The 27378-nt window shown below is 36.8% G+C and overlaps 2 protein-coding genes across 4 annotated transcripts in view; both read right to left on the reverse strand.

Moving 5' to 3' along the window:
- The window catches only part of LOC122218179 (UDP-glucuronosyltransferase 2C1-like), a 58133-nt gene extending 35729 nt beyond the window's left edge, over positions 1 to 22404 (reverse strand). The window contains exons 1-2 of the mRNA XM_042936248.1: positions 21783 to 22404; positions 21436 to 21504 (exon numbers count right to left, since the gene is read on the reverse strand). Of these exons, the coding sequence (XP_042792182.1) occupies positions 21436 to 21504; positions 21783 to 21879 (166 nt within the window). The 5' untranslated portion in view covers positions 21880 to 22404. The remainder of the gene's footprint in view (positions 1 to 21435; positions 21505 to 21782) is intronic.
- A 2131-nt stretch (positions 22405 to 24535) lies between these two features.
- The window catches only part of YTHDC1 (YTH domain containing 1), a 35912-nt gene continuing 33069 nt past the window's right edge, over positions 24536 to 27378 (reverse strand). For all 3 annotated transcript variants that reach the window (XM_042936251.1, XM_042936250.1, XM_042936249.1), the window contains one exon: positions 24536 to 25542. In XM_042936251.1, the coding sequence (XP_042792185.1) occupies positions 25318 to 25542 (225 nt within the window). In that variant the 3' untranslated portion in view covers positions 24536 to 25317. The remainder of the gene's footprint in view (positions 25543 to 27378) is intronic.

The raw sequence follows: 27378 nt of genomic DNA on the forward strand, positions 1-27378 counted from the left end.
CAGCAACTTCTTCAACACGTCTCCAGAGGCAAGGGAAACAAAAGCAAAAATGAACTACTGGGACCTCATCAAAATAAAAAGCTTCTGCACAGCAAACAATCAGCAAAACTAAAAGGCAACTGACAGAATGGGAGAAGATATTTGCAAATGACATATCAGATAAAGGGTTAGTATCCAAAATCTATAAAGAACTTATCAACCTCAACACCCAAAAAACAAATAATCCAGTGAAGAAATGGGCAAAAGACATGAATAGCACTTCTCCAAAGAAGACATCCAGATGGCCAACTGACACATGAAAAAATGCTCAACATCACTCATCAGTGAAATACAAACCAAAATCACGATGAGATACCACCTCATACCTGTCAGAATGGCTAACATTAACATTTCAGGCAACAACAGATGTTGGTGAGGATGCTGAGAAAGAGGATCTCTTTTGCACTGCTGATGGGAAGGCAAAGTGGCATAGCCACTCTGGAAAACAGTATGGAGGTTTCTCAAAAAATTATAGAACTGGGGCGCCTGGGTGGCTCAGTCGGTTAAGCGTCCGACTTCAGCTCAGGTCACGATCTCGCAGTCCGCGAGTTCGAGCCCCGCGTCGGGCTCTGGGCTGATGGCTCAGAGCCTGGAGCTTGCTTCCGATTCTGTGTCTCCCTCTCTCTCTGCCCCTCCCCCGTTCATGCTGTGTCTCTCTCTGTCTCAAAAATAAATAAAACGTTAAAAAAAAAAATTAAAAAAAAAAATTATAGAACTATCCTATGACCCAGCAATTGCACTACTAGTTATTTATCCAAGGGATACAGGGGTGCTGTTTCGAAGGGGCATATGCACCCCAATGTTCACAGCAGCACTATCAACAATAGCCAAAGTATGCAAAGAGCCCAAATGTCCATCGATGGATGAATGGATAAAGAAGAGTTGGTATATATATATATATATACACACACACACATATACATATGTATATACACACACATATATACATATACACATATATACACATATACACATATATACATATATATATATACACATATATACATATATATATATACACATACAATGGAGTATTACTCGGCTCAAAATGAATGAAATCTTGCCATTTGCAACTGCATGGATGGAACTGGAGAGTATTATGCTAAGTGAAATTAGTCAGAGAAAGACAAAAATCATATGACTTCACTCATATGAGGACTTTAAGAAACGAAACAGATGAACATAAGGGAGGGGAAAAAAATAATATAAAAACAGGGAGGGGGACAAAACAGAAAAGACTCATAAATATGGAGAACAAACAGAGGGTTACTGGAGGAGTTGCGGGAGGGGGGATGGGCTAAATGGCTAAGGGGCACTAAGGAATCTACTCTGAAATCACTGTTGTACTATATGCTAATTTGGATGTAAATTTTAAAAAATAAAATTAGGGGCGCCTGGGTGGCTCAGTGGGTTAAGCGTCCGACTTCGGCTCAGGTCACGATCTCGCGGTCCGTGAGTTGGAGCCCCGCGTCAGGCTCTGTGCTGACAGCTCAGAAGATGGAGCCTGTTTCGGATTCTGTGTCTCCCTCTATCTCTCTGACCCTCCCCCATTCATGCTCTGTCTCTCTCTGTCTCAAAAATAAATGTTAAAAAAAAATTTTTTTTAAATAAAATTAAAAAATATAAAAATACGGTTTTTTGTTGCAAAGTAACTACTATAATTGAGAAATAGTGTGTGAAAAGATTTCCCCCCACTCTAGTAGACATAATTTCAAGGCCCCCTCTATAATGCCTCATTCATGGTATAATACCCAACATTTTTTTCTCAGGCCTTTTTGCTCTTATGGAAATGACAGGTACTTTAAAACATACTGGATGTTAGAGTTTGCTTACAGATTGTTGAGAAACTACATGAATACGAACTATCTCATTAAAAATTCAGATTATGTATAGAACACCGTATCTTAAGTGTTTTCTGTTTCAAGTAGAAGTACTTTCTCTTAGATTTTTCTTTTTACTTCATAACACTTGTCATGGTCTTTCAGGTGGAAATGAGGTATAGTCAGCATTGTTGCAAATGCACCTACATTCCTGTATATATTATGCATTTGTGCATAATTAACCTCATTATAAACTAAAAGCCACATAAATAATGCAAACTGTCCCTGTGATAACTGTGCATATCATAATGTATCTAAGTGCTGGATGTAAATGTGGATAAAAGCATCAGTGAAACTGAAAATATTTTAATGTTTTCTGCTCTGCAACAACAATTTTCAAAGCTTTAATCACTCAGAAATTAAATACCAGAAAGGTATTTAATAATACCAGGCTTCCTTGGAGCCTTCTCTGGTAAGAAGATAAGCTAGTATTTTATAGACCAATTTGGATGCCTTTAACATAACATAATTTCTAAAAGATCCAGTTTTATAAATCTAGAATAATGGTTAAATAGAAGGCTTTACCAACAGTTTTGTTCAAATAAAAATAAAAGTGCGAACAGTCAAAATCTAAATTAACTGTAATTATTTTCTCCTAAGTGTTGTAACCCTTGTGGGAAACAGCATTTCTGGCAGTATTCCCAAAGGACTTGAATATAAAGCAAACCTAAAGCACAAGCAAAATTGCTTTTATTTACATTGTCCTTGAGTTAAGCACCTATTCTTTATATTTGCATACATATTAATAATTTGTGTTAAGGGAATTAAATTACTTTAAGTGTAATTTTATTCCACTGTATTTTAGCTTGATAAGTAATTTTTATAAGTTGACTACAGTGGCTTAAAAACATGGAATTTAAGTAAAATCTACGCTGAAAATAATACCTGTAAACCACACCAAAAATAACAGAAAATGGGTTAGGTAGTATATTTGGTATACAAGGTAAAGTTTTAACAATATATTCATCATACAGTGTATAATGTTATTACCAAAAATCACTTTAATAATAAAATAATTTTATGTCATTGTTATAATTGCATTCAGAAATTAAAAATGTTTTTAATTGTGTAATTTTTAAACATGTGTTTTGACTATATTAAAATGTAATAAATAGTTTTATTCTAAAAAAAATTGATCTTTGCAATTCTTAGACCATATAATCAGATACATAAACCTATGTCCAATTATACATGATCAAAGAATCCTCTATTCACTTTAATTTTGCAGTTTCACATAAAGCAATATATATACATAGAGTTAGGAAAAGACGTGAACATAAAGATACATTGAACAGAGTCACAAAAATCCCATTATACACTGCAAAAACTACAATACTATCCATGTGGTTGTTTCTTCAAGATCAATCCTAACACCTTTCAAATGTCTATGTTGTCCAAAAAGATTTAAACACAAAAACTCCAAGCGGTTACACAGAATGACAGGATTGATGTAACTTTTTCATCTTTATAATCTCTGTGTTAATACTGTTTATTTCAAATATACAGCTTACAGTCAGAATTTTGTAAGCAACATAGAGGTCAAAGACAAAAATCAAGTGATTATGAAGTTAATCTTGAAAATAACACAGGGAAGATGGGTCCATCTACATCAGGAACTGTGTAGGAGTTTTAATTTCCATATAGAATGCAGTATCTATTAAAGGATAAGTAATACAAATAAGTAATACAAATATTAAAATTTCTTATATTTTTAAAAGTATCTTTAGAATTTTTAAGTACATTTTTAAAAATATATGTTCTTAAAATCCAATAATATTCACAAAAATTACCAGATAATAATAAAAGTCACTCCAGGGACCTCTACTGGTGAAGCTTGACATTTATCCAGTTAGCAAAGAAGAAATGTTTACAGGGTCCAGATTCAAGATCACAAAGCTGAATCTGAAGCTGAGACACAATAAACTGAAAACTGGCACGGCAGATATTCCAAATTTCTCATTTTTTAGCATCCCAAAGATTCTGTACCTTTGGGTACTGCACCATGATACAACTCAGATGAATAATTTTAAAGTGAAGTCTGTGAAATGGGGGTTATATGAAGCCCTGACAAAGATAAGCATGAAGGAGGCCCACCGAATCTTCAGCCCCATTGATCTCCAGAAGTATAATCCAAGTAGACATACGAGCAGGCTAGATTCTTTGTATCAGTAGTAGTAGCCCAGTCATAGTTAGAGGGAGTCATTCTGTTAGGCCATGTGTAAACCTTCATCTCTGCACCCATCACCAATCTGTTGAAAGAGCCATCAGACCAGCTCTAGAGTAACCAGTTATTTGGTGCTTCTCCTATGGTGGATATTTATTTTACCAATGCAAAACATATGGAAATGCAGTTTATTGGGTTTAATTGGCCATCTTTTTGTATGTTTTTTGTCTCTTCAGGTTTATTGTTGTTTGCACGTACTGCACACATTGTCTACTGTGGTGTTTTTTTCTACTGACTCTTCTTTGGTGAAGACAAGTTGCAAAGGGTAAACTTAATCTAAAAAATATAGAATTCTGGGGTCATGGATGACAGGGCCCAGAGTGGCAAAAAAACAAAGATTGATTATACGATCAAAAATAAGATCACATAAACTAGCAACAATTAGAAATACTAAGTCAGAGATGAACTTTGGAGCTATGACTGATCAATCATAATGAGGACATGCAGGTTTTGAGAGTCAGAATGGAATGAAATAAAAACTGGGGCAAGGGGACACCTGGGTCGCTCAGTTAATTTACTGTCTGACTCTGTTTTGGCTCAGGTCACAATCCCAGGGTTGTGTGATCAAGCACCACATCAGGGAGCTCCACGCACTGAGTGTGGAGCCTGCTTAAGATTCTCATTCTTTCTCTCTCTCTCCCCCACTTGTGCACTCAATCTCTCTCTCTCTTTCTTAAAAAAAAAAAAAAAAAAATGAGGGGCGCCTGGGTGGCTCAGTTGGTTAAGTGGCCGACTTCAGCTCGGGTCATGATCTAACGGTCCGTGAGTTCGAGCCCCGCGTCGGGCTCTGGGCTGATGGCTCAGAGCCTGGAGCCTGCTTCTGATTCTGTGTCTCCCTCTCTCTGACCCTCCCCGGTTCATGCTCTGTCTCTCTCTGTCTCAAAAATAAATAAACGTTAAAAAAATTTTTTTTTTTTTAAATAAAAAATAAAAAATAAAAAAAAAAATGAGGGCAGCTCGGTCTACTGAGTGTTGGACTTTGGCTCAGGTCATGATCTCATGGCTGAGTTCGAGCCCCACATCAGGCTCACTGCTGTCAGTGCAGAGCCCACTTCAGATCCTCTGTCTCTGTCTTGCTCTGCCCTTCCCCCACTTGTGCTGTCTCTCAACAATAAATAAAACATTAAAAAAATTATTTAAAAAAAATTTTCTAATTGAGGCAAAGACACTGAAATCAATCCCAGATGCTTCAATAAAATATAGGATAGGTGATCAATGCCAGGAGAACAATTAGAAACAAAAAAGCCTTAGAAGTACAACAGGTAACCATCAGAGCTCTAATGTAGGCGGTCAGCATGTAACACCTCTATTTTAATCAGTTTACTGTAAATTCCTAGAGTCTTTAGGTCTAGGGGGCTCTATCAGTCAAGGTTCAGTCAGGAAAACAGAAAATTCACTAATTCTATCTACAGCTGATCTTGTTCGCTCTTCTATTCATCCATTCAGTTCAGTTTCACTTCATATAATATTAAATTTCATATAATAAATGAATTTCTGATTTCTAGAATTTTGGAATGGTTATTTTATATATCTTTCTCAACTCATTCCATTCTTATATTAACTTACCCTTTCATGTCTAAACACTTTTTTTCTCTGTCTACAATCTTTAGGTGCAAATCATCCTATTTTGTATAGTTGTTATCTCATGTGGTTTTCATGAATTAATCTTCAATAGGTGCTGATCTCTGCAAACACTCACTGCACATGTCCTGGATTGTGAAAGCATCCATTCAGAATGTTTTTTTCTGACCTCCTTTGCTGCAGCTTAACGTGATCACCAATTTCATTATAATTTAACTTTTTTAGCCTGAAGTCACTGCACTCTACAGATAGTGTAAATTTTGATGCCTATTGTTAAGGCACTTACCTTTTTAAAAAAATTTTTTTAATCTTTTTTTTAATGTTTATTTATTTTTGAGACAGAGAGAGACACAGCATGAGCAAGGAAGGGGCAGAGAGAGAGGGAGACACAGAATGTGAAGCAGGCTCCAGGCTCTGAGCTGTTAGCACAGAGCCTGACGCGGGGCTCGAACTCACGAACTGTGAGATCTTGACCTGAGCCGAAGTCGGACGCTTATCCGACTGAGCCACCCAGGCGCCCCAAAAGTTTTTTTTATTCTCCCCCAAAACCACTTTTTTATACTTCCTACAAGCATCTATTCATGGAATTTCCTTTTATTAAACCTAACAATCGGTGGATATCCTTTCGTGGTTTCATACTTGGCTGTGTATGTTGTTCTATGTTGTCTTTTCTTCAGGATGTATATGCATGCGATTGAAGCAGAAGTGGAAAAGCATGGAGTCCATTAAAATCAACTCAGTCCACTACACTGAAGAGAACTCTTAATGTACATGTTTGGGAGAAGGAAATTCCTTTTAATTAATGATGTTTTAAAATTTTATTGCACTATAGCCAAGAGTTGTTTTACATAGATACGTTAGAAATTGTTGAGGTTTTATCTGTGACCATGTCTAAGTTCAATTTTACAAAATTTTTCATCTGCACTTGAAAAGAATGTACATACTTCCTTTGAGCTCCCGAATTCAACTGATGAATCTTGTTACTTGTTTTGCCAAAATACTCAACTTCTGGAGCGCCTGGGTGGCTCAGTAGGTTGAACATCTGACTCTATGTATCAGCTTAGGTCTTGATCTAGTAGTCGAAAGATCATGCCCCACGTTGGGCTTTGCACTAACAACATGGAGCCTGCTTGGGATTCTTTCTCTCCCTCACTCCCTGCCCCTGCCCCACCCCCTCTCTCTCTCAAAATAAAAAAATGAACTTTTTTAAAAAAAATCAACTTTCAACTTTTGTTACAAAAACAATTTTCATACTAATTTATTGTTTGCTTGATTTACTGGTTTCCGAGGTATACTGAAATCTTACAATTTTTCTTATTTGTTAATTCTTAGTGAATTACTTCTATCCATAGAAATGTTTTTCTTTATTACATTTCATACTGTGCATCTTTTATTCTACTTTGATATTAATAGCATTACATTAATTTTCAGTTAGTACTGGCTAAATACAGACACATATATAAAACAATTCAAGGTCATTCTGTGTTAGTTATTTTCATTTTAAACAAAAATAAAAGGTGGATTAAACAATCTTTCTTAATAGATGAGTTTACTTGATGCATACTTAAATTAATGTAAAAGTAATACATTAAATGAAAATGAAAGCAACTACATTAAAATACTAGTTTGCACTTACCTGTAACAATTTAACATTTAATTACCATGTTTTTTCTCACTGCATTCTCTTTTTCCTGCCTTTTTATTAGAATGATCAAAATGTTTCTATTCTCTTGAACTGCCAATAAACGTTATACTGTACACATATTTTTCTCAACTCTAAGAAGGGCCTAGAAACAGTAACATCCCAGCAACAATAAGCACACCTACAACCCAGATCTTAATTTCTGTATATTACTCCTCAAAAATAGGAACCACGGCTTCCTGGACAAATGACTGATTTTAATTCAAGGCAAGAAAAACTACAAGATGAGCATGAATCATCTTGAAGTACATTAAACAATGGGAACACATCAAAAGGGTAGTGAGCAACTGGAGGGCTCCGATGAATCAAATCTGGAATAATTTGAGTGTAAAAAATTAATAATGATAGTTTTGGATTAAACTCCATAGGATAAATCAAATACCCATAAATCTATACTGACAGAAACAAAAATAAATAAAGGAAAGGGAAGCTCTTCCTTATGTTCTAATTCCAATTAATAATTAATGGATACTAAAAATAGAGGGCAAAAGTATGATGACAAACAGGATATTTACACAGTTTCAAGGTATCTCCTCACAAAATACTTAATTTCAAAAGGAAAAATTGTAACATTATAGTGCAGAAACCTGCAAACATCATCTTAAGTGATCAGAGCTAATTTTACCATTAATGAGATACATTAACATCATATGAGCCATGAAAATCATAATGAAAAGAGCATATCACTTCTGTCATATTCTTGCCAAAAATGCACAACTGGAATTTAATCATAAAGAAACATCCAACAAACCTAAGCTGAAAGTCATTCTATAAAATAACTGGCCAATAACTCATCAACAGTGTTAAAATTAAGAAAGACAAAAACAAAACAAAACAACAACAACAAACACCCCAAAGGATTATCTCAGATTAAAAGAGACTAAGGAGGTATGATAACTAAATGCAACATATGATCCACGACTAGATACTGGTACAGGAAAAAATATATATACATATCAGCTTCTAGACACTTACACTTGTGGTCCATACACTTCTACCCTCCTTAATCCCCGCCCCCCCCCCCCCCGCACTGACCACAAAAAAATTAAGAGTCCTCTTCTAAAGGAAATGAAATAAACAGTCCAAGATGAAATAACGTAACCAGAATCAATGTACCACATACAAGTAAAGCCTTTTTCATTTTGACATTTATAGTACTTAGTAATGTCTAGTAATATACACATATTTAGCATAAAAGTCAACATCAGTCAAAAATAAAAATCTCAAATTAAAAAAAAAAACTAGCCAGTTAACAAGTCCTTCACTGGTGCAGAGACCCCTGTGAGTCAAAATGCATGCGCACACACGCACACACATACACACACACACACACACACACAGACCCTCAGGACACAGTGAAAAAGGATAACTTTAAAAAACGAAAGGTTAACTGTTTTAGCAAATATAGATATCCAAAATATTTCATCCATATAAATAAGATACTGTAAAACAGAACAGAAAAAAGGGAGGACTCATATATTTCACACCTCTTATGCCCCACCTCATATCTCTTCAGCCCATTTTTCTCCTCCAGTTTTTGCTGTGGCAAGGAGCTTCTGCACAGTTGTAACCTAACAGCATAGATCTCTTAGCTTCTGCACTATGACTTCTTTGGCACCACTGCATTCTGCTGAAGAACCTCACCTAGCACTCACATGTATATAATTGCAGTATGTTCAGTAGGAGTGCTCGCCTATACTTCAGGTAGTCAGGTCCCGGCTGGATTAAGTCCCAATTGTTCACAGTGATGATCAGCTTGGTATTGTACTTTCCTCCTTTCTCTGGACTTTCCTGGTTTACCTTCCCCTGTTCCCTACTCCTATAACCCTTGGATTTCTCAAAATAAACTACTACATTCTGATCCTCATTTCAAGCTCTGTTTTCAAGGAGAACACAGACTGAGACAGTCTGTAACAGAACTGGAAATAAGAGCAGAGCCACAAAATAAGACTTGGGAATTGGACAATTAACTTGTAACTGGCAATAACAATCTCATTGCTGATGACATGAGCAATAACTATAACATGAGTGATAACTTCTAGAACTCAATGAAATCAACAACTTATGATTCACACAGGGGAGTAAAAAATTGGGAGATGGTAAAGTACTGATTTATGGACAGTATGGACACAATGGTAATTAAATAATATATATAGAGAAAATGGCTTTTGTTAACAGTTTTCTATGCCTTGTAAAAAAAATGACAGCGTCAGTTTAAATAAACATCAAATCAAAACATGCTGTCAAAGTCAGAAGTTCTCATTGGCAGTGTTTAGACTCTTTTCTTCTGAAGCAGCAGAAAAGCAGTTTAGAATTGCAAAGGTAGCAGAGCTACAAAGGAGACTCAACTCACAACTTCAACAGCCCTCCTGTGCGAGAGTCAGGACCTAGACAGAAAAAGAATGAAACCCTGGGAGACTTGGGGTGAGGGGAAAAAGCCTGAAAATACTGAATCTCCCAGATTCTTCTGGGTTCTGTTTCTGGGGGTAGGTTGGTAGAGAAATTTCTATCAGAGGACACAGTAAGGTTTCCACTCACCTAAAGCTATGACTTGCTCATTTTGGACTCCTCGTATCAGTGGGACAATGGGCAAAGAAAATAGTTATTATTAGTGGGAACAACTAACTTTGACAATTACCCTGATTAGGATCACAGTTACATGGTAGGAAAAACAGATTTTTCCAAGACCCAGGAGATGTAGAGGAGTGCCTAAAATTCAGAGTGGTAGAAATCATTGCCTAATGATAACTCTTACGAGTTTACCTGCAGCAACCATGATCGAAGAATGCTAAGGTAACTTGGGGATGAAGGCTCATGTCATCCCATCAGACTAATAGTTCAGAACAGCCAAACTGCAGGCCCAGAGAGAAGGAAACAAGAAATTTGTAAAAGGGGAGGAGGATGATAGATACTTTATTAATCCTTCAGGGCCAGCTGCAGTAGCTAAGACCAAACTCTGTTCCCACTAATTCCCTTTGGTAAAGGGGAATGAACTTGGCCACCATATTGAAAACACTGTAACTAACTGTACTCAATAGAGGGCACCAAGGGATATGCGCATTGCAAAATGTGGACTATAGTTATCACTCATTTTGCCCTACCTCACCTCTCCACTGCTTTCTACTCCCCAACCATCCTTCAGCCACTGCCATACTCAAACCAACTTCCTTAAAGAGATAACCAGACACTAGCCAGTGGTCCTGAACAATCTTGCTTTCTGCCCTGGAGTTTCTCTGATGTGACTGTGGGACGTCTATGAGCAGCTATGTTGACCACATGCATCCAAATACGGCAGAGAGTTACTGGCACCTTACACCAACCTTGACAAATGGGGGACAAGAGCCAATAATACATTCTCTCCTTCCTCTACTATTTTTTAGGTGGCCTAATTAATCTAAGAAGCATTCTACATACCACCTGAAATGGTCCCAGGAGGATAGAAACCAACTCTCCACAGTACTGACCAGGCGGGTAACATACCCTGGTACTGACTTTCCCTCCTTCCTTATGTCACTTTCCTTGTCCTACACTCCTATTTCATGGAATCAGTTCTAGAAACAAAACACTAACATGCAAGTCCTTTTCTTAACTGCAGCTTTCTGGGGTAACTAAGCTAAGAGACACATTCTTAGAAGAGAAAAAAACACAGTGGCTGAAATTGAAATAGGTGAAAACAAAAGGTATGTTGGAACATAATATAAGGAAATCTCTTAGAATATATAAACAAAAAACAAAGATGACAGAAAATGTGAGAAATGAGATAAAGTGAGTTATTAATAAAGTAGAGGTCCAACTAAGATCAAATGAAGAAAAAAAGAACTGAGAAAATAAAAAGCAGCAAATTATTAGCAAACCAACACAATGAAGTTTTCCAGAACACAGACATGTATGTAATCTTCAAAAAGAAACAGCCAATGGAGAGCCAAGCTGGATGCATAAAATATTCATTACTATGAAATTTTAAACAAGGATAAATGGAAGATCCTAAAAGATTTGAGAGGAGGAAAATTTTGATGACCAGCAAAGGAATAGGAATTGCACTGCCATCAGCATATCATCAGCAACAAGAAATGCAAGAGGACAACATAACAATGTCTTTATATTCCAGAAGGAAATGGATTTTTAACATAGAATTTTACATCTCTCCAAATTAACTATCAAGTATTCAGAAAATAATATAATTTGAAATATTTTAGGAGTTACACTCATATCTTTCTGACGTCCGTCAGGATATACTAGGTTATGCTGCAATAATCACTCAAAACTCTTCCAGGCTTAAACCAATAAAGGTGTATTTCTCTCTCATGTTATATGTCCACTGCAGTTATATTGAGAGTTCTGTGTCAAATAACCCTCATTCTAGAAACCAGACTGACAGAACTGCCACTATCTGGAACACTTCTAGTGACTCTCAGACAGGAAAAGAGGCTTTTCACTGAAAAGTTAAACTTGAAAGCAAGTTAACTTTTAGGCAGCAGAACTATACAAACCTACAGTGTGCCTAGAAGTTGGGTGGTGTGTGCAGGGGAGAAAAATACATGCTATACAGCACTAATGACTATTATACTTTCTCAGGCAGTTATGTGAATTTACCTCAATAAAACAAAACTCTAATCCAAGGAACAAAAAAGAAACTGGAACCACCGAACGGTGGACTCACAGGGGAACTGCTGTGCCAAGTGTAGGCACCATCAAGTTGGAAAAGGATGACACATGGCTCGCAGAAGACTTAGTTAAAAATGAGTGAAAAAGACGACTGAGAAACTGGAAAAAAGTGAGGACATGATGAAGAAAATTATGGGGTGGGGGTGCTGAGGAGGAGGAGGAAGAAAAGAGGTGAAGAAAGAGGAAAAAGGAAGAAGGGAGAAAGATGGGGGCAGGGAAAGAAAAGAAATCCAATTAAAATTTACCCTAGGAATATTAACCATTCAGTAGCATGGGTGTCACAACATGGAACATGTAAAGAAGTAAACGGTATTATTTGGCTTTGGAGTAATAGTTGCAATATACAAAGCAAAGAAAACTGTATTTATTGACTGTTAAGAATCAAACTATAAAGACAGAAACTTTATGCTTACAAAGCAATACAAATGTCACTAACCTTGAAAATGTAAAAGCAGCAGCGTATTTTAGAGTAGTTAGGTAAAGGCAGGAGGTAAATGGAGGTAGAGAGGTAGGTGGAAGGATAGAAGAACCAATGTCCTGATCTTAAAAATGAAGACACAAGTGACACTGTCTCTTAAAAAAACAAAACAAAACAAAACAAAACAGTGGTTGCAGTTTCTCAGTGGAGAAACTGAGACTAAAAAACTGGAAGGATTTGAAAGGAAGTAAAAAGTTTTACAAGGGTTAGGTAAATTTATTCAACACACATACATTATCTAAACTTTAGAAGTCTTTTTGTTTTTCTTTTTAAGTTTGTTTATTTTGAAAGAGTGCCCCAGTGAGCAAGCAAGGGAGGGGCAGAGAGAGCGAATCCCAAGCAGGCTCCGCACTGTCAGCGCATCCAGAGCTGGACTTAGGGCCTGAACCCATGAACCGAGAGGTCATGACTTGAGCTGAAACCAAGAGCCAGACATTTAACCAACTTAGCCACCCAGGCACCCCTAAACTTTATAAATCTTCAAATAGCTACATATCATTATCTAGAGATGTGATAACCATCAGTAAAAACCAAAACTGAAATGGTTAAATAAGGCAGATTGTCAGAAGATACTTTTTCTTTTTTTTAATGTTTTTTTTATGTTTTTGAGAAAGAGAGACAGAGAGTGAGTGGGAGAGGGGCGAGGAGAGAAGGAGACACAAAATCCGAAGCAGGTTCCAGGCTCTGAGCTGTCAGCACAGAGCCCCATGCGGGGCTCAAACCCACGAACCATGAGATCATAACCTGAGCTGAAGTCAGGCTTAGCCAACTGAGCCACCCAGATGCCCCACTTCTTTTTCAATAAGCCCATATATACCATTTGATCTATCTAATCACAATTATAAATTCCCAGGATTTTGCTAAGTTGTGTTTATTTTTTTCCTTTCCCCAGTGAAATATTATCCTTGAAGTACTGGACAAGAATGTTTAGTTGTTAATCTGAACTATTCACTATGGTACTGGAAGTCCTAGCCAATAAGAAAATTATGTAAAAAAATAAATAAAATTTGGAACACAGGAGGAGAATTTGTCATCATTTGTGAGCAATGTGGTATTGAAGAAAATCAAACACAACAAATAAAAAATTATCACAGATTATTTTAAATTCTCTAGGATAACCAAATATAAGATCAGTATTAAAAATCTAAATATTGGGGCGCCTGGGTGGCTCAGTTAGTTAAGCAGCTGACTTCGGCTCAGGTCATGATCTCACGGTCCGTGAGTTCAAGCCCCGCGTCGGGCTCTGTGCTGACAGCTCAGAGCCTGGAGCCTGTTTCGGATTCTGTGTCTCCCTCTCTCTGACCCTCCCCTGTTCGTGCTCTGTCTCTCCCTGTCTCAAAAATAAATAAAACGTTAAAAAATAAAAAAAGTAAAAAAATAAAAAAATCTAAATATTTCCTGAGAAAAAAAAATCAATCATAAGGTATTGTAGAATTTGCCACAATAAACAGAAACACAAAATAAAGGATGATTTCTCAATGATAAATCATGTTGGAACAATTATGCAGTGAGATCTCAATACCATATTCTCACAAAAACAAATTTCAAATTGAATATTACATCTTTAAATGCAAAAAACAAAAAAACCCGAAACTTTAAAATTTAAAAATATGTAAAAAAAAACTTGAGACGAAAGCAGTAGAAAATCAAGAACTCATAAATAAACTACTTACATATTTAACTATATGAAAGATTTTAAACATTTATATGAAGGAAGATACCATAAACAAACAGAAAGCCTATCATTGGTAGAGAATACATACCACAAACCATTAACATTCATGTGTATTATTCATATGCATAAAGCATAATAAAAAAGTAAACTCATAAATATATGAGCAGAGACTGCAAAAAGACAATTGCCACAAAAAAAAATATAAATGGTTAAATGAATTATGAAAAGATGCTCAAACTTATAAATAATTATAGAAATACAAATTAATACAAAAATGAAAATAGTGTTTTTCTCTTGCTAGAATGGCAGGAATTTAATGGCTCTATATTTTCCAGTACTGATAAGAAAATATAGTAAATGGGCAAGTCTCAGAGACTGTGTAAACTGTACAACTATTTAGAGAATGACTTGACAATACCTACGAAAATGTAAACTGACCAAATTGTATCATTCAGTATTTTTGAAAAATAGTATAAGTGTTAAAATACATGTGCAAGAATATCCATTACAGCACAGATGCAACAGCAACATTTAAAAGTTCTCTGCCCAAAGATAAGTAAATAGATAAAGACGTTTTGGTTCATCTATACACTAGAAAATATGAAGCTACTAAAAAGAAAAAGGGATGGCTGGGTGGCTCAGTCAGTTGAGCATCTGACTTTTGACTTCAGCTCGGTCATGATCCCAGGGTAGTAGGATCAAGTCCTGAGTCGGACTCCATGCTGAGCATGGCCCCTACTTAGGATTCTGTCTCTCTCTTTTCCCCTCTCCCCCACTCGCTCCTCTCTCATTTTCTAAAATAAAATTTAAAAAAAAAATTTTTTTTTAAAGAAAAAAGGCAGTCAATATGCACTAACTCAGAAGTATGTTCATGATATACTGTTGAGTGCAAAGAAGCTATCTACAGAAGTATTTATTATTCTCTAACACAATAATCTTAAAACATAAGTATACAGATGATTACAGAAATATAGGGGGAAAAAAGCCTGGAATAATAAATAACAAACTGATAACACACTACCCATGGAAATGAGATTCGACTGGAAAGTGAGACTCCCATTTTATGTATTTTAATTTAGTATTTGTTCAAGGGGCATGCACTACTCTTATAATTTCAAGAGATAATTACAGTACTTTTTCTACAGTTATTGCTTTACATAAAAAAACCATTCCCAGCAAATAATTCCTGGCAATCTAGCTCTAACATAGCTTTTGAATACACTTTCAACTATAGTCCTCTCCCATGTTCCAACACTCCACCTTACATGTAGCATTTCTAAATCTCACCCATTTTCCCCAAACAATCCTGCTTCATCATCTGAATTTATACTCATATTCTTCTTGCTTATGTACTTTATCTCCATATAAGATTTAATCTCGGGGCGCCTGGGTGGCTGGCTCAGTCAGTTGAGCGTCCGACTTTGGCTCAGGTCATGATATCACCATTGGTAGGTTCGAGCCCCTGGTCGGACTCTGTGCTGACAGCCCAGAACCTGGAGGCTGCTTTGGATTCTGTGTCTCCCTCTCTCTCTGCTCCTCCCTGGCTCATTCTGTCTCTCTCTCTCTCAAAAATGAATAAACATTAAAAAAAAAAATTAAAAAAAAAAAAAAAGATTTAATCTCCTTGAGGGCAGAGATTGTCCTTTTATCTCCCAAAGTGTCCCACTGAAAATGTTTAATATGTTGTTAAATTGAATTAATGTAAATTTACAGATATGCTATATTGAACATACTTTGAAAATCTGCACTAGTTCATATGTGTTCACCATTTTTTAAGGGAAGCTCTAAGAAAACTAGACAGAAGTGTTTTTATAGGAGATAGTTCAAGACAGTGATACAGAAAAGATCCTCAATTGGCCTCCTCCCACAGACAAACCAAGTCTACGGCTACATATGTAATGATTTCCTCCAAGAGAGACCTGAAAACTACCTGAGTAACTCCTTCACATTGGGCAAATGAGAAAGAAGCGACATTAAGGCAGAGTGCAGACCCTAAGACCCAAGCTCGCCATAAGCCCCACCCCCAGTGCAGTGAACCACAACTGGGAGGGAATGCACAACCCTGAAGCTTCTTCCTGAGAAGCAAAGGGTTAGTCCCCCAAATTAGACACACCAACTTTTAAGACCCCCAAAACATATGCCTTGAAAGCTAATGGGACTCCCGTCCACAAGCCTCAAAGGACTGTAACGAACTAGAAATGGCTCTTAAAGGACTTATGTGCAGACTCACTCACCACAGGGCCTAGCGCAGAAACAGCCACAAAGCACAGAAGCAGCCATCTGAGAAAAGGTACCAGACCTTATGTGAAAGAAATTCATTTGCTGACCTTAAAAGCACTGGCCAGAAGGGCAGGGGCTTTTGGGGATCTCTCAGGGGATGGAGTCTGCTGGGATCCACTTTTGACATTTTCCTCCCTCTCTTCTTGTTATCTTCACACTCTCCCTCTACCACTCCCCAGAGTGCCAGTATCTCCCAGAGGGAAGTTTTTACATTCGTCTGGTGCCCCGGTTTTTACATCTGTTTTCGCATCTGATTTTACAGCTGCAACTCAGGTGAAACCCCTGGCTCACTTGGCCCTGGGAGGCCTGTGGGGCTTGCATTCCTGGGTACCATGGGACTAAAATAACTGGGAAGGTGGTTGTTAGCAGATTCCAGTCCCCATAGTACTGCACAGATAGCAGACAGAAAGACATCTGTGGCCTTTCTGAGAAAGAAGCCTATGTACATAGGAGCTTTGGCCTGAGAGCTAGGCTTCTGGTCTGGCACACTTCTAGAGGCCTATGGAGATGTTCTCAGGGAACTGTTAAAACTAATAAATTCAGTGAAGAGTATACAAAATCAATATTAAAAAATCTGTTGCATTTATATACACTAATAATGAACTACCAGAAAGAGAAATTAAGAAAACAATCGCATTTACAATGCATCAAACAGAGTAAAATACCTAGCAATAAATTTAACCAAGGAAATGAAAGAGCAGTCTACTGAACACTATAGACACTGCTGAAAGAAACTGAAGATCCAAATAAATGGGAAAGATATTCTGTACTCACAGATGGGAACTGTTAAAATGTCCACACTACCCAAAGCAATGCATAGACTCAATGCAATTCTTACCAAAATTACAATGACATTTATCACAGAAATAGAAAAATAATCATAAAATTTATATGGAAACACAAAAGACCCTGAACAGTCAAAGCAATCTTGAGAAACAAGAACAAACCTGGAGGCATCAACTCCCTGATTTCAAACTACATTACAAAGCTATAATAATTAAAATTGTAAGGTACTGGCATTAAAAAAAAAACAAAAACAAAAAAACACAGAATAATGGAACACAATCCAGAATTCAGAAATAAACCCATGCATATATGGTCAATTAATTTACAACAGAGAAGCCAAGAATACACAATGAGGAAAGAACAGTCTCTTCAATAAATGATGCTGGGGAAACTGGACAGCCACATATAAAAGAATGAAACTAAAATCACTATTTTACATCATACACAAGTTAAGTCAAAATGGATTAAAGACCTGAACTTAAGACCTGAAACGATAGAACTCCTAAAAGAAAACACAGGTGGCAAGCTCCTTGACATTGGTCTTGGTGATGATTTTTTGATAGGACTCTAAAAGGAAAGGCAACAAAAGCAAAAATAAACAAGTGGGACTATACCAAAGTAAAAAGCCTCTGCACAGAAAGGAAACCATCAACAAGATGCAAAGTCAACATACAGAATAGTAGAAAGTATCTCTACGTACAGAAAGTAGAAAGAAATCATGTATCTGATAAAGGGCTAATATCCAAATAAAGAATTCATACAGAGCTCCTGGATGGCCAGTTGGTTGAGGGTCTGACTCTTGACGTTGGCTTAGGTTATCATCTCAGTGTCCCGGGGTTGAGCCCTACATTGGGCGCCATGCTGAGCATGGAACCAGACCGCTTGGGATTCTCTCTCCCGCTGCCCCTCTCCCCTGATCACACTTTCTCTCTCCAAAAAACCAAACAAAACAACAACAACAAAAACAAACAATCTAATTTAAAAATGGGCAAAGGATCTGAACAGACATTTTCCCAAGAAAGGCATACAGGTAGGCAACAGGTACATGAAAAAGTACTAACATCACTAATGATCAGAACCACAAGATATTAGTCACGCCTGTTAGAATGACTATTATCAAAAAAGACAAGCAATAGTAAGTGTTGGTTAGGATATGGAGAAAAAGGAACCCTTGTGACTGTTGGTGGGAATGTAAATTGGTCATAGCCATTGCAGAAAACAGTGTAGAGGTTCCTCAAAAAATTATATAGCTACCATGTGACCCAGCAATTCCATTACTGGGTATCTATCCAAATGAAACGAAAATACCAGTTCAAAGATATATATATGCACCCCCATTTTCGCTGAAGCATTATTCACAATAGTCAAGATATGGAAACAACCCAAGTATCAATCAAAGATAAACAGATGAAGATATGATATACACACACAAAAAGGACTACTACTCAGCCATAAAAGGAATATTTATCTTGTCATTTGCAACAACATGGAGAAACCTTGAATGTATTATGCTAAGTGAAACAAGTCTAACAGAAAAGGACAAATACCATAGGATTTCACTTATATGTGGAATCTAAAAAAACAATCAAACAAAACCTAGACTCACAGATGCAGGAAACAGATTGGTGGTTGCCAGAGGTGAAGGGGGTGAAGGTGGGAGATGACAGGGGTGAAGGCAATTAAGAAGTACAAAAAACAATGTCCAACTCTTGACTTCGGCTCAGGTCATGATCTCATGGTTCATGGGTTCAAGCCCTAAAACTGGTTCCTTGAGGAGCCGGCTTGAGATTTGGTGCAGAGCCTGCTTGAGAGTCTCTCTCTCTCCTCTCTCTGCCCCTCTCTCTCAAAATAAATAAAAATAAACTTAAAAACAAAAGAAGTACAAAGGTCCAGTTATAAAAGTAGTCATGGAGATACAATGTATAGCATGGGGAATATAGTTACTAACAATGTATTAACTTTGTAAAGTGCCAGTGACTAGACTTTGGTGGTAACCATTTCGCAGTACACACGAATGACAAATCACTATGTTGCATACTTGAAACTAACATATGTCAATTTACCTCAATAAATTTTTAAAAATAAGATTGTGGGCTACTGAGTTAAAACAATGAGGCTCAAAGCCTGACTTTATTGCATGCTGGCAATAAAGTCTGAGGCACCTACCAGAGATGATGTGAGAATTAAATATGACATCATAAAAGCTCTCTTTTGCTTTTCCTCCTTTACCTTATTTTTTACTATGCAACTCCAATGTGCTCTGAGCACCTTTCTGCCCCCATCCACGCTTGGGTCTCATGAGTCCAGTCATAAAACCTATCCCTGTGTGATTTCTAAACGAGCAGAAATGTACTTTAACAAAATCTATTTGTCCCTATTAATCCTGCACCCTCACCCTCTACTTTATTCAGATGATCTCTTCCCAAATAGTTTTTGTTTCTGTAAGTCTCTGATCATGTTTAAAGGATCTTTAGGGGGCGCCTGGGTGGCTCAGTCGGTTGAGCATCCGACTTCGGCTGAGGTCATGATCTTGCGGTCCGCGAGTTCAAGCCCCGCATCATTATCTGTGCTGACAGCTCAGAGCCTGGAGCTTGCTTCTGATTCTGTGTCTCCCTCTCTCTGCCCCTCCCCCGCTCATGCTCTGTCAAAAATAAACTTAAAAAATAAAAAATTAAAAAATAAAAAATAAAGGATCTTTAGGTCAAGGTCCAGTGGAAAAAAAAAAAATTTCCTCAAAGATTAAAGAAAGTTCTATTCTATGGGGGGCCTGGGTAGCACAGTCGGTAAACTGTCCGACTTCAGCTCAGGTCATGATCTCACGGTTCCTGAGTTCGACCTCCACATCAGGATCTCTGTCAACGCACAGCCTGCTTCAGATCTTCTGTCTTCCTCTCTCTCTCACTGCCCCCCTCCCGCTCGCACACACTCTCTCTCAAAAATAAACAAACATTAAAAAAAAAAAGTTCTATTCTATCATGCAAGATATTTCTGGCTTTGTCTTGTTTGTTGGATTTATCTTAAACCAGTTTCCTGAAGCTGACAAAATAGTTCTAACAACTTCAGGCTTGTCACATAATTTAGTCCCCTAAGGTGAAAAAGTATCTATTCTACTGTCTCTTTCCTAAGAGCAAGTAAATCTCTTTTCCAGAAATCCTCAGAAAAACTCTCACAGCATTCATTGGCATATGTAGGGTAAACTGCTCAGTTCTAAACCAAGTCTTGGGAAAAAGGAATGCCATGCCCAGACTGATTTAGGAGTTCCTGTGGGAAAAAACGAATACAAGGCAGAGCCAGTTATTTCTGAACCACATGGGGGGGGGGGGGGGATACTTCAGTGATAGTTCAAGAACTGTTAGGATAAATACAAGAACGGAGCCATACAGGAAACCAGTAACGTTCACCATAACCGTTATTTAAAATTTATTAATAAAAGGAGTCAGTGGAATCTGTTCTCAAACTCTTCAACTGTGTGTCCTCATGGCAGTGGTAACAGACAGCTGCTATACTAAAGGCAATGTATGTTTCTAAAGATGTCTGCTTGCAAAGTATGAGAATAGCCCACTTTTGCATGAGGTTTTCTACACAGGACATGGGTGTGATTTTGAAATAAGATATGACAAAAATGGGATTTAATCATACCCAAAATCCCCCAAAGAAAGTCTGTATACAGTACATATTTTATATGCGTTTAAAGTTTGAAAACACAAAAATAAAAAAAAAAACACACATTAAGTATTGTGAGCTGAAAATTAATCCCAGTAACATTCTATCTCCACAGATCTCAGTTAAAAACTCTCTCAAGTTAAATAGACAAAAAATACTTCATCTAGAGAATGTTCCCATAAAAACCACTTAAGTCTTAATTTGTACCACGATTCTCATACACTTCCGAAATACCACCACAAATGAACTGGGAAGTAGGCATGTTTGCATTCTATAAGCCAGTTATGTGCCAAGTGATCCAATATTTCCAGCCAAAAACTAAGCTTACATTTCAAATCAGAGTCCCCTGGAAACTTTGAGAGGCTAACTGTAGCCTCCTGTGTTCTGGCCATATAATTTAAAAAATAAAGTTCCTTTCAGTGGCATCAGTGGAAGTCAAATCTAGAACAATAATTTACTGACCTGTTACACCCTGAGTACCGTTAGTAGGACTGAACAGTCTTTCAGATGCCACACAAGAGACAGAAAAAACTGAAAGGGAAACACAAAATGTAAGATTTAGGGTCACGGAAAGAGGCAAAAATATTAGATGACCTGTATTACTATAAATTAAATTCATAAGATTCCTATCCCCACTACAATGAACTTGAGGTCTGAAAGTTTGCCCCTCCCCTCAAAAAAATAAAATTTTGCCCCCATAGTGTCATATGTCTCATTTTTAATTTGTGTATCAAATTGCGTTAGGCATTTTCTATCCAAACCAAACAATTCTAAAATTCAGAACAAAATGACTTACGTGGCACCCTTACCTTGAGGTCGGGGAACTCTAGCAAAGTCAGTGAAATGCTGGCAACAATTCTCATTTCCTTCTTTGTATTCCATACATCCGACATCCCTTGGGATCATTTACAATAGTATAGCAAAGCAGAATCTATGTCCTTCAGAAGAGTGACCAATGCATTCTACAGCAAGAAAAGAGATATCCAGGAAAAGGAAGCTATGCCTATGACAAAATATTCTCAGTGAGTGAAAAGTGAAGACATTCAGATGTTAGTTCTGTATGAGATCACACATTTTTATCAGATATGTTACTCTGTCCACCATTTGGAAGCCATCCTTCCTGACAGAATTCCTCTGGAGCTGACCATTATCATCTCCTGCCTCTTTTGCCTCCCACACTGGTTGGTCAAAGAACCCCACTTCCCTGGACACACATTAGGTCAGAGCTGGCTCCATGAAACTAGCATGGCTATTCAGAGTCCTTCTGAGGAAGTGCTATAGAAACATAGTGGAAAACTGGTCTCTCTCTTTCTGACATTGAGAAGTATATGGATAATGGAAGGCTGGAGATGATGATGGACATTTATAGAACACTTAAGACTATGACTGGGGCACTTAGGTGGCTCAGTCAGTTAAGCACCCAACTCTTGATTTCTGCTCAGGTCATGATCTCACAGTTCATGAATTCAAGCCCTGTGTCGGGCTGTGTCGGGCTCTGTGCTGACAGGGCAGAGCCTGCATAGGATTCTCTCTCTCCCTCTCTCTCTCTCTGCCCCTCCTCCACTTGTACTCTCTTCCAAAATAAACTAAAAAAACTTTTTAAAAAAAGACTATGACTAAGAATAAAGCATAGAGGGAAAGCCAAACCAAGAGAAGTGATACACCTGGATTCACACTCTTGAACTTTTGCTCTTGCCAATAAAATCCCAGACTGATTTTTAAACTTTGAATAACTGAAATTTCTTTTACTTGAACCTATGTTATATGTTACTGATTAGAGATTTTTAGAATTAACATCATAGAGTACACAGAAGAAACCATGCCTCTCCCAGTAAGAAAAACGATCATGTCTTCAACTATTTACTATTATGACTCCTTTGCAGAGGGGAAAAATTATAAAGCAATCTTTCACACTATGTTCCTGTCAGTTTTTTCGTCCAAACAAAAATTAGAAGAGAAATCAATTCTTGTGAAGATTAAATGAGCTAACGCAAGTATACAGAATGCTTAATAATTAGTAAGAACTCAATAAATGTTAATTTTTTAGAATAAATTAACTGGATAGCAAGCTTATAAAGCATAGGTTAACATCTAAGTGACTACACACTCCAGGAATAACTTCTCCTTAGTAAGAAAGCTTTAAGAAAATGTTTAATATCCTTAGGAGAACCTAGCACCCTGGTTTTAAACATGTATTAATTTATGTTCTCTTTCTTTCCAAAACAGATGAGGTGACTTCTTTGGAAAGACCAAATTAGATACAATATGGATGGACACTTGCTCCATCAACTGCTACCTTTGTACTCTTGGGCGAGTTTAATCTCTCTGGGCCTGTCTCCCCATCTATAAAAAGAGTAAGTGAGATGTTACAGAAGGATGAAATGAGTAATGGAAGCACAAAGTGCCTTTTTATACTAAGCACTCGATGATTTACAATTTATTACTATTATTTCAGGAAAATGACTTTAGTATTACCTAATTTTGCGTAACTGGTTATTTCTTAAAATAACATTTTTGGTGATTCCTCTAAATCTTAGAAATTTTCAGTTTAAAACTTGAAGAAAACCATTAGCTATTAACTTCTGTACCTTATTGATGAATACCAACAAATGTCAGTTATATTATTGACTGTTTTAAGTCCAATTAAAGGCAATGCTGCAACTAGAACCCAGGTTTCCTAACCTCCCCCCACCCCACCCCAGCTAAATGTTCTTTCTTCTCTACTACACTGCACATAATTGAAATAAATCCTTAGGCTTTATTTCTGAAACAGGTAAATAAAACTACTAATTATGAATGCATGGAAAAAACATTCTAAATGCCAGGCAGAACATAATACAGTGAACATAAAAGCAGTATCCTGGTAGCTTTAACATCTTTCAAGACTGAAATTCCCGCATTCCCCTTTTTAGACCAATACAGATTACGTTTCTGTAAAACTGTGATCATGATTTGGTACACAGTGCAACAGTAAATGCAACACTATGTAAAAAAAGAAAAAAAAGTGGCCAAATATTTAAATATCCCAATGCCTGAACATTCAACTTAATAAAAGTCAAAATTTCAAGTTAAACTCAAGAAGCTGAAATACAAAAAAGGCTTTTATACACTGTTTTGTGTGGCCCTCTGTTTTATATAGCTTGTTACCACTAGGAAGGATTGATGGTTAATTTAAAGTATGTAACTGTAAGAAGTTAAATTACAAAAGTGTATTTTAAAAGTCAAACAGAAAAACATCTGTAAAATAATTTATTCATCAAAGATGAAAACAGAAAAACCTGAAATAAGAAAACAATCCTACGACCAGACTAGATCCAAAAATGTTATCAGATGAATACTTAATCAAATACTAACTCAATCACATACCATCAGTTCTTATATTAGAAACAGAAGTAGGCTTTTAAGATTAATTGGCCCAGATCAATCATTTCTGCTAAAATATGCAAAAAATGGGAGGGTGGCAATCAGGGTTCTTATAGTACCCAAACATAAAGCATCATTTTATGTCCACTAATTCATAAGAACACAAACTGGCATCCAGACAAAAATGAAGTACAACAGGTAAGTGTCAATCTTTACCAATTTATTTTATACAAAACAGTAGCAATGTAGAATATGGAATATCTTCCGCTGCCACACACATAAGTTGTGAACATTCCAAGCCAATGTATACAGTTGGAGGGGAAGGCTAACGATAGCATCAACCATGCTACTGAACATAGGAATTTTTTTATTTAAAAAGATTAAAAATTAGATAGCAATGTCTTCTTAATATTGCTCTCATCATTGAAGACCGAAGAAAAATAAAAAGTGACTTTTTAAGATTAAAAAAAGAGGGAAAGGGAGAAACAAAGAGGCTGCTACAACACTGCCATACTGTCAAACCATCATACTTCAATATTTGCATACTTGATAGCAGCATTATTTTTACTGAACCGTGTGCAACTACATTTAGAAACACATCAAAGCAAAATATCATGGCAGTCATCAATCAAGATCCAAAAGAAAACAAACAAAAAATAACTCTAGGATGAACACACTATAAGTAGATGAACATTTATGGAGAATGAATCAATATCTACATTCTTGGACTGTTCCATTCTGCTCCTTTAATAAAAGTGTCAACTCAAATTGTCAACTGTGCATTTTTGGAGGATTTGAGTTTTTCCAGTTCGTATTATACTGCATGCTTGGAACATAAAGGGATATAATAAACCCTTCTACACAATGAACTTTAAGTAGACCGCTGAAAATAAATTTACTACTTGTAAACACACACAAAAAAAAAAAAAAAAAATACAAGATTTTCTTTATCTTTAAACAATCAGTGCTTCCAAAAGCGCATTATCTTCTATATCGACCTCTCTCCCCTCGGTCTCTGTCCCGGTCACACAATCGCTCTCTTTCTCTCTCTCTATCACGTCCTCTATCTCGTTCTCTGTCTCTTCTGTTATCTCTAGGGCGGTCTCGCTCCCGCTCCCGATCTCTTTCACGGGGTCTACTTCTCCGACCACTGACAACAGCTTGTGTGCGACGAAGGAAATCATCCACTCTCATGTCATAATCATGCTAGAAAATAAGAAATGGATTAGGTATGTCAAAAATCAAATGGAACTTATGAGTCCCCATACTGTAATTACTGTATAGTATGGAGAAACAATCTACAGAAATGTACTAACGCATTAATTCACAGAATGTAATTTTGACACTGCTTAGAAAAAGATTGTGACACCTAACTAGTCACCCACAACAGTTGATTATTCAAACCTCGTTGCAACAACTCACTTCAGGAAGTTTCTTATACAACTCTAATGACTTTTCTAGCCAATTCTTTTTACTAAGATTTAAGCCAAAATAATCACCTAGTGATGACGATCAACTATCATGGATGCAAGCCTGATGCCAACTATGCTAAATATCATCCATGTTTTTCTCCAACAGGTGAACCCTACTTTTTTTCCTCCTTTGACTCTACAACCTGAACCAAGTCTGCCCTCTTAAGGTAAAACTAGGAGTTGTTACATTCCAGATTTTCTTTCAAACTAAACCATTGTTAATGACAAGCAAGTTTCGAAATTTGATAGACTTTTAAGAAAAGAGGGACATCTGGGTGGCTCAGTTGGCTAAGCATCCGACTCCTGATTTCAGCTCAGGTCATGATCTCACTGTTGTGGGATCGAGTCCCACATCGGGCTCCATGCTGGGTATGGAGTCCTCTGCCTCTCCCCGGCTCGCTCTCTCTCAAAAAATACAAAAAAATTTTTATTTAAAAAAATTAGAATTTTAAGAAAATATGTACTTTAGTAAGATTGTGAGGTCTACTCCACATAGATCTAAATATACATGAAAGGCTGGGGAGAACAAGAGAGGGTAAGATGAGCAACTGTCTAAGTGAGGTGCAAGGTGTCACTGTGACTACTTCTAAGCTTAATCCCTGCTCTAGCTTTCTACTCTTAGTTCTCAACTCACCTTTCCTTACTGAACTTGGTCTTTTTCCAAAAGTCAGCTTAAATATTCAGATTATTGTGTTCAAAAACAATTCCACCCTCACATACCTTGAATACATGAATATTATACTAGCATAAAATATATACACTAACCAAAAAATTACATACAGATGCTTAAAACTTAAAAGGACAATAATACCTTTTAGTAAAAGAATCTTAGAAAGAACTCCTAGTTTGAAAATTATGTAATCATTTATAAAAAGTACCACAACCCATCTAGCCAACTAAGTTTTCATCATACATAAGCCGTACATTTCTTCCTGTATGACTGAAAAAAAAAAACTATGAACATCTATTAGTCAGTTAGGATTCTCAGATTGTTTCACTGAATATTAAAGATCCTAATAGGATTTGATTTTGAAAAGTTACTGTCTTTATGAGAATAAGAAAATAAATAACAGACAAAAAGTTATCTCAAAAACGGGCTAGGCCACTACTGCTCTGACTGGCCCTCTCAAATATGCATGCTCTTCATCTAAGTGGGAAGATAATGTTTATTTGGCTCAGCCAAAAGACTCATCACCTCAATTTGGTTGGGGGGGGGGGGGGGGGCGACAGAGGGTTGAAGAAGGTGTCCAAACTGTACATCCTACTTTAACAACCTAACTACGTAAGACTACCAAACTTATATACAAAGGAATTATGCTAACAAGTGCCAGGAGACAATTTCAGTTTAAAAAATGAAAGTATTATTAGGGAAAGGGGAAAAAAAAAAAAAAAGGAATATCAACCATTTAATAAACAAACTCAACCCAACTAGTATAATGGAAAAAAAACACCCATAAATCTCAAACTAGAGACTGTCTTTCATTCACTCTGTTTTGAAGAGATCAAAAAATGCTTTTCATATCAACCATATCAAATTATTAGAACCAGTAATTACTAAAGGAAAATTATC

The sequence above is a fragment of the Panthera leo genome, chromosome B1, assembly GCF_018350215.1.
Source record: "Panthera leo isolate Ple1 chromosome B1, P.leo_Ple1_pat1.1, whole genome shotgun sequence".
In the NCBI taxonomy this organism is placed as follows: domain Eukaryota; kingdom Metazoa; phylum Chordata; class Mammalia; order Carnivora; family Felidae; genus Panthera; species Panthera leo.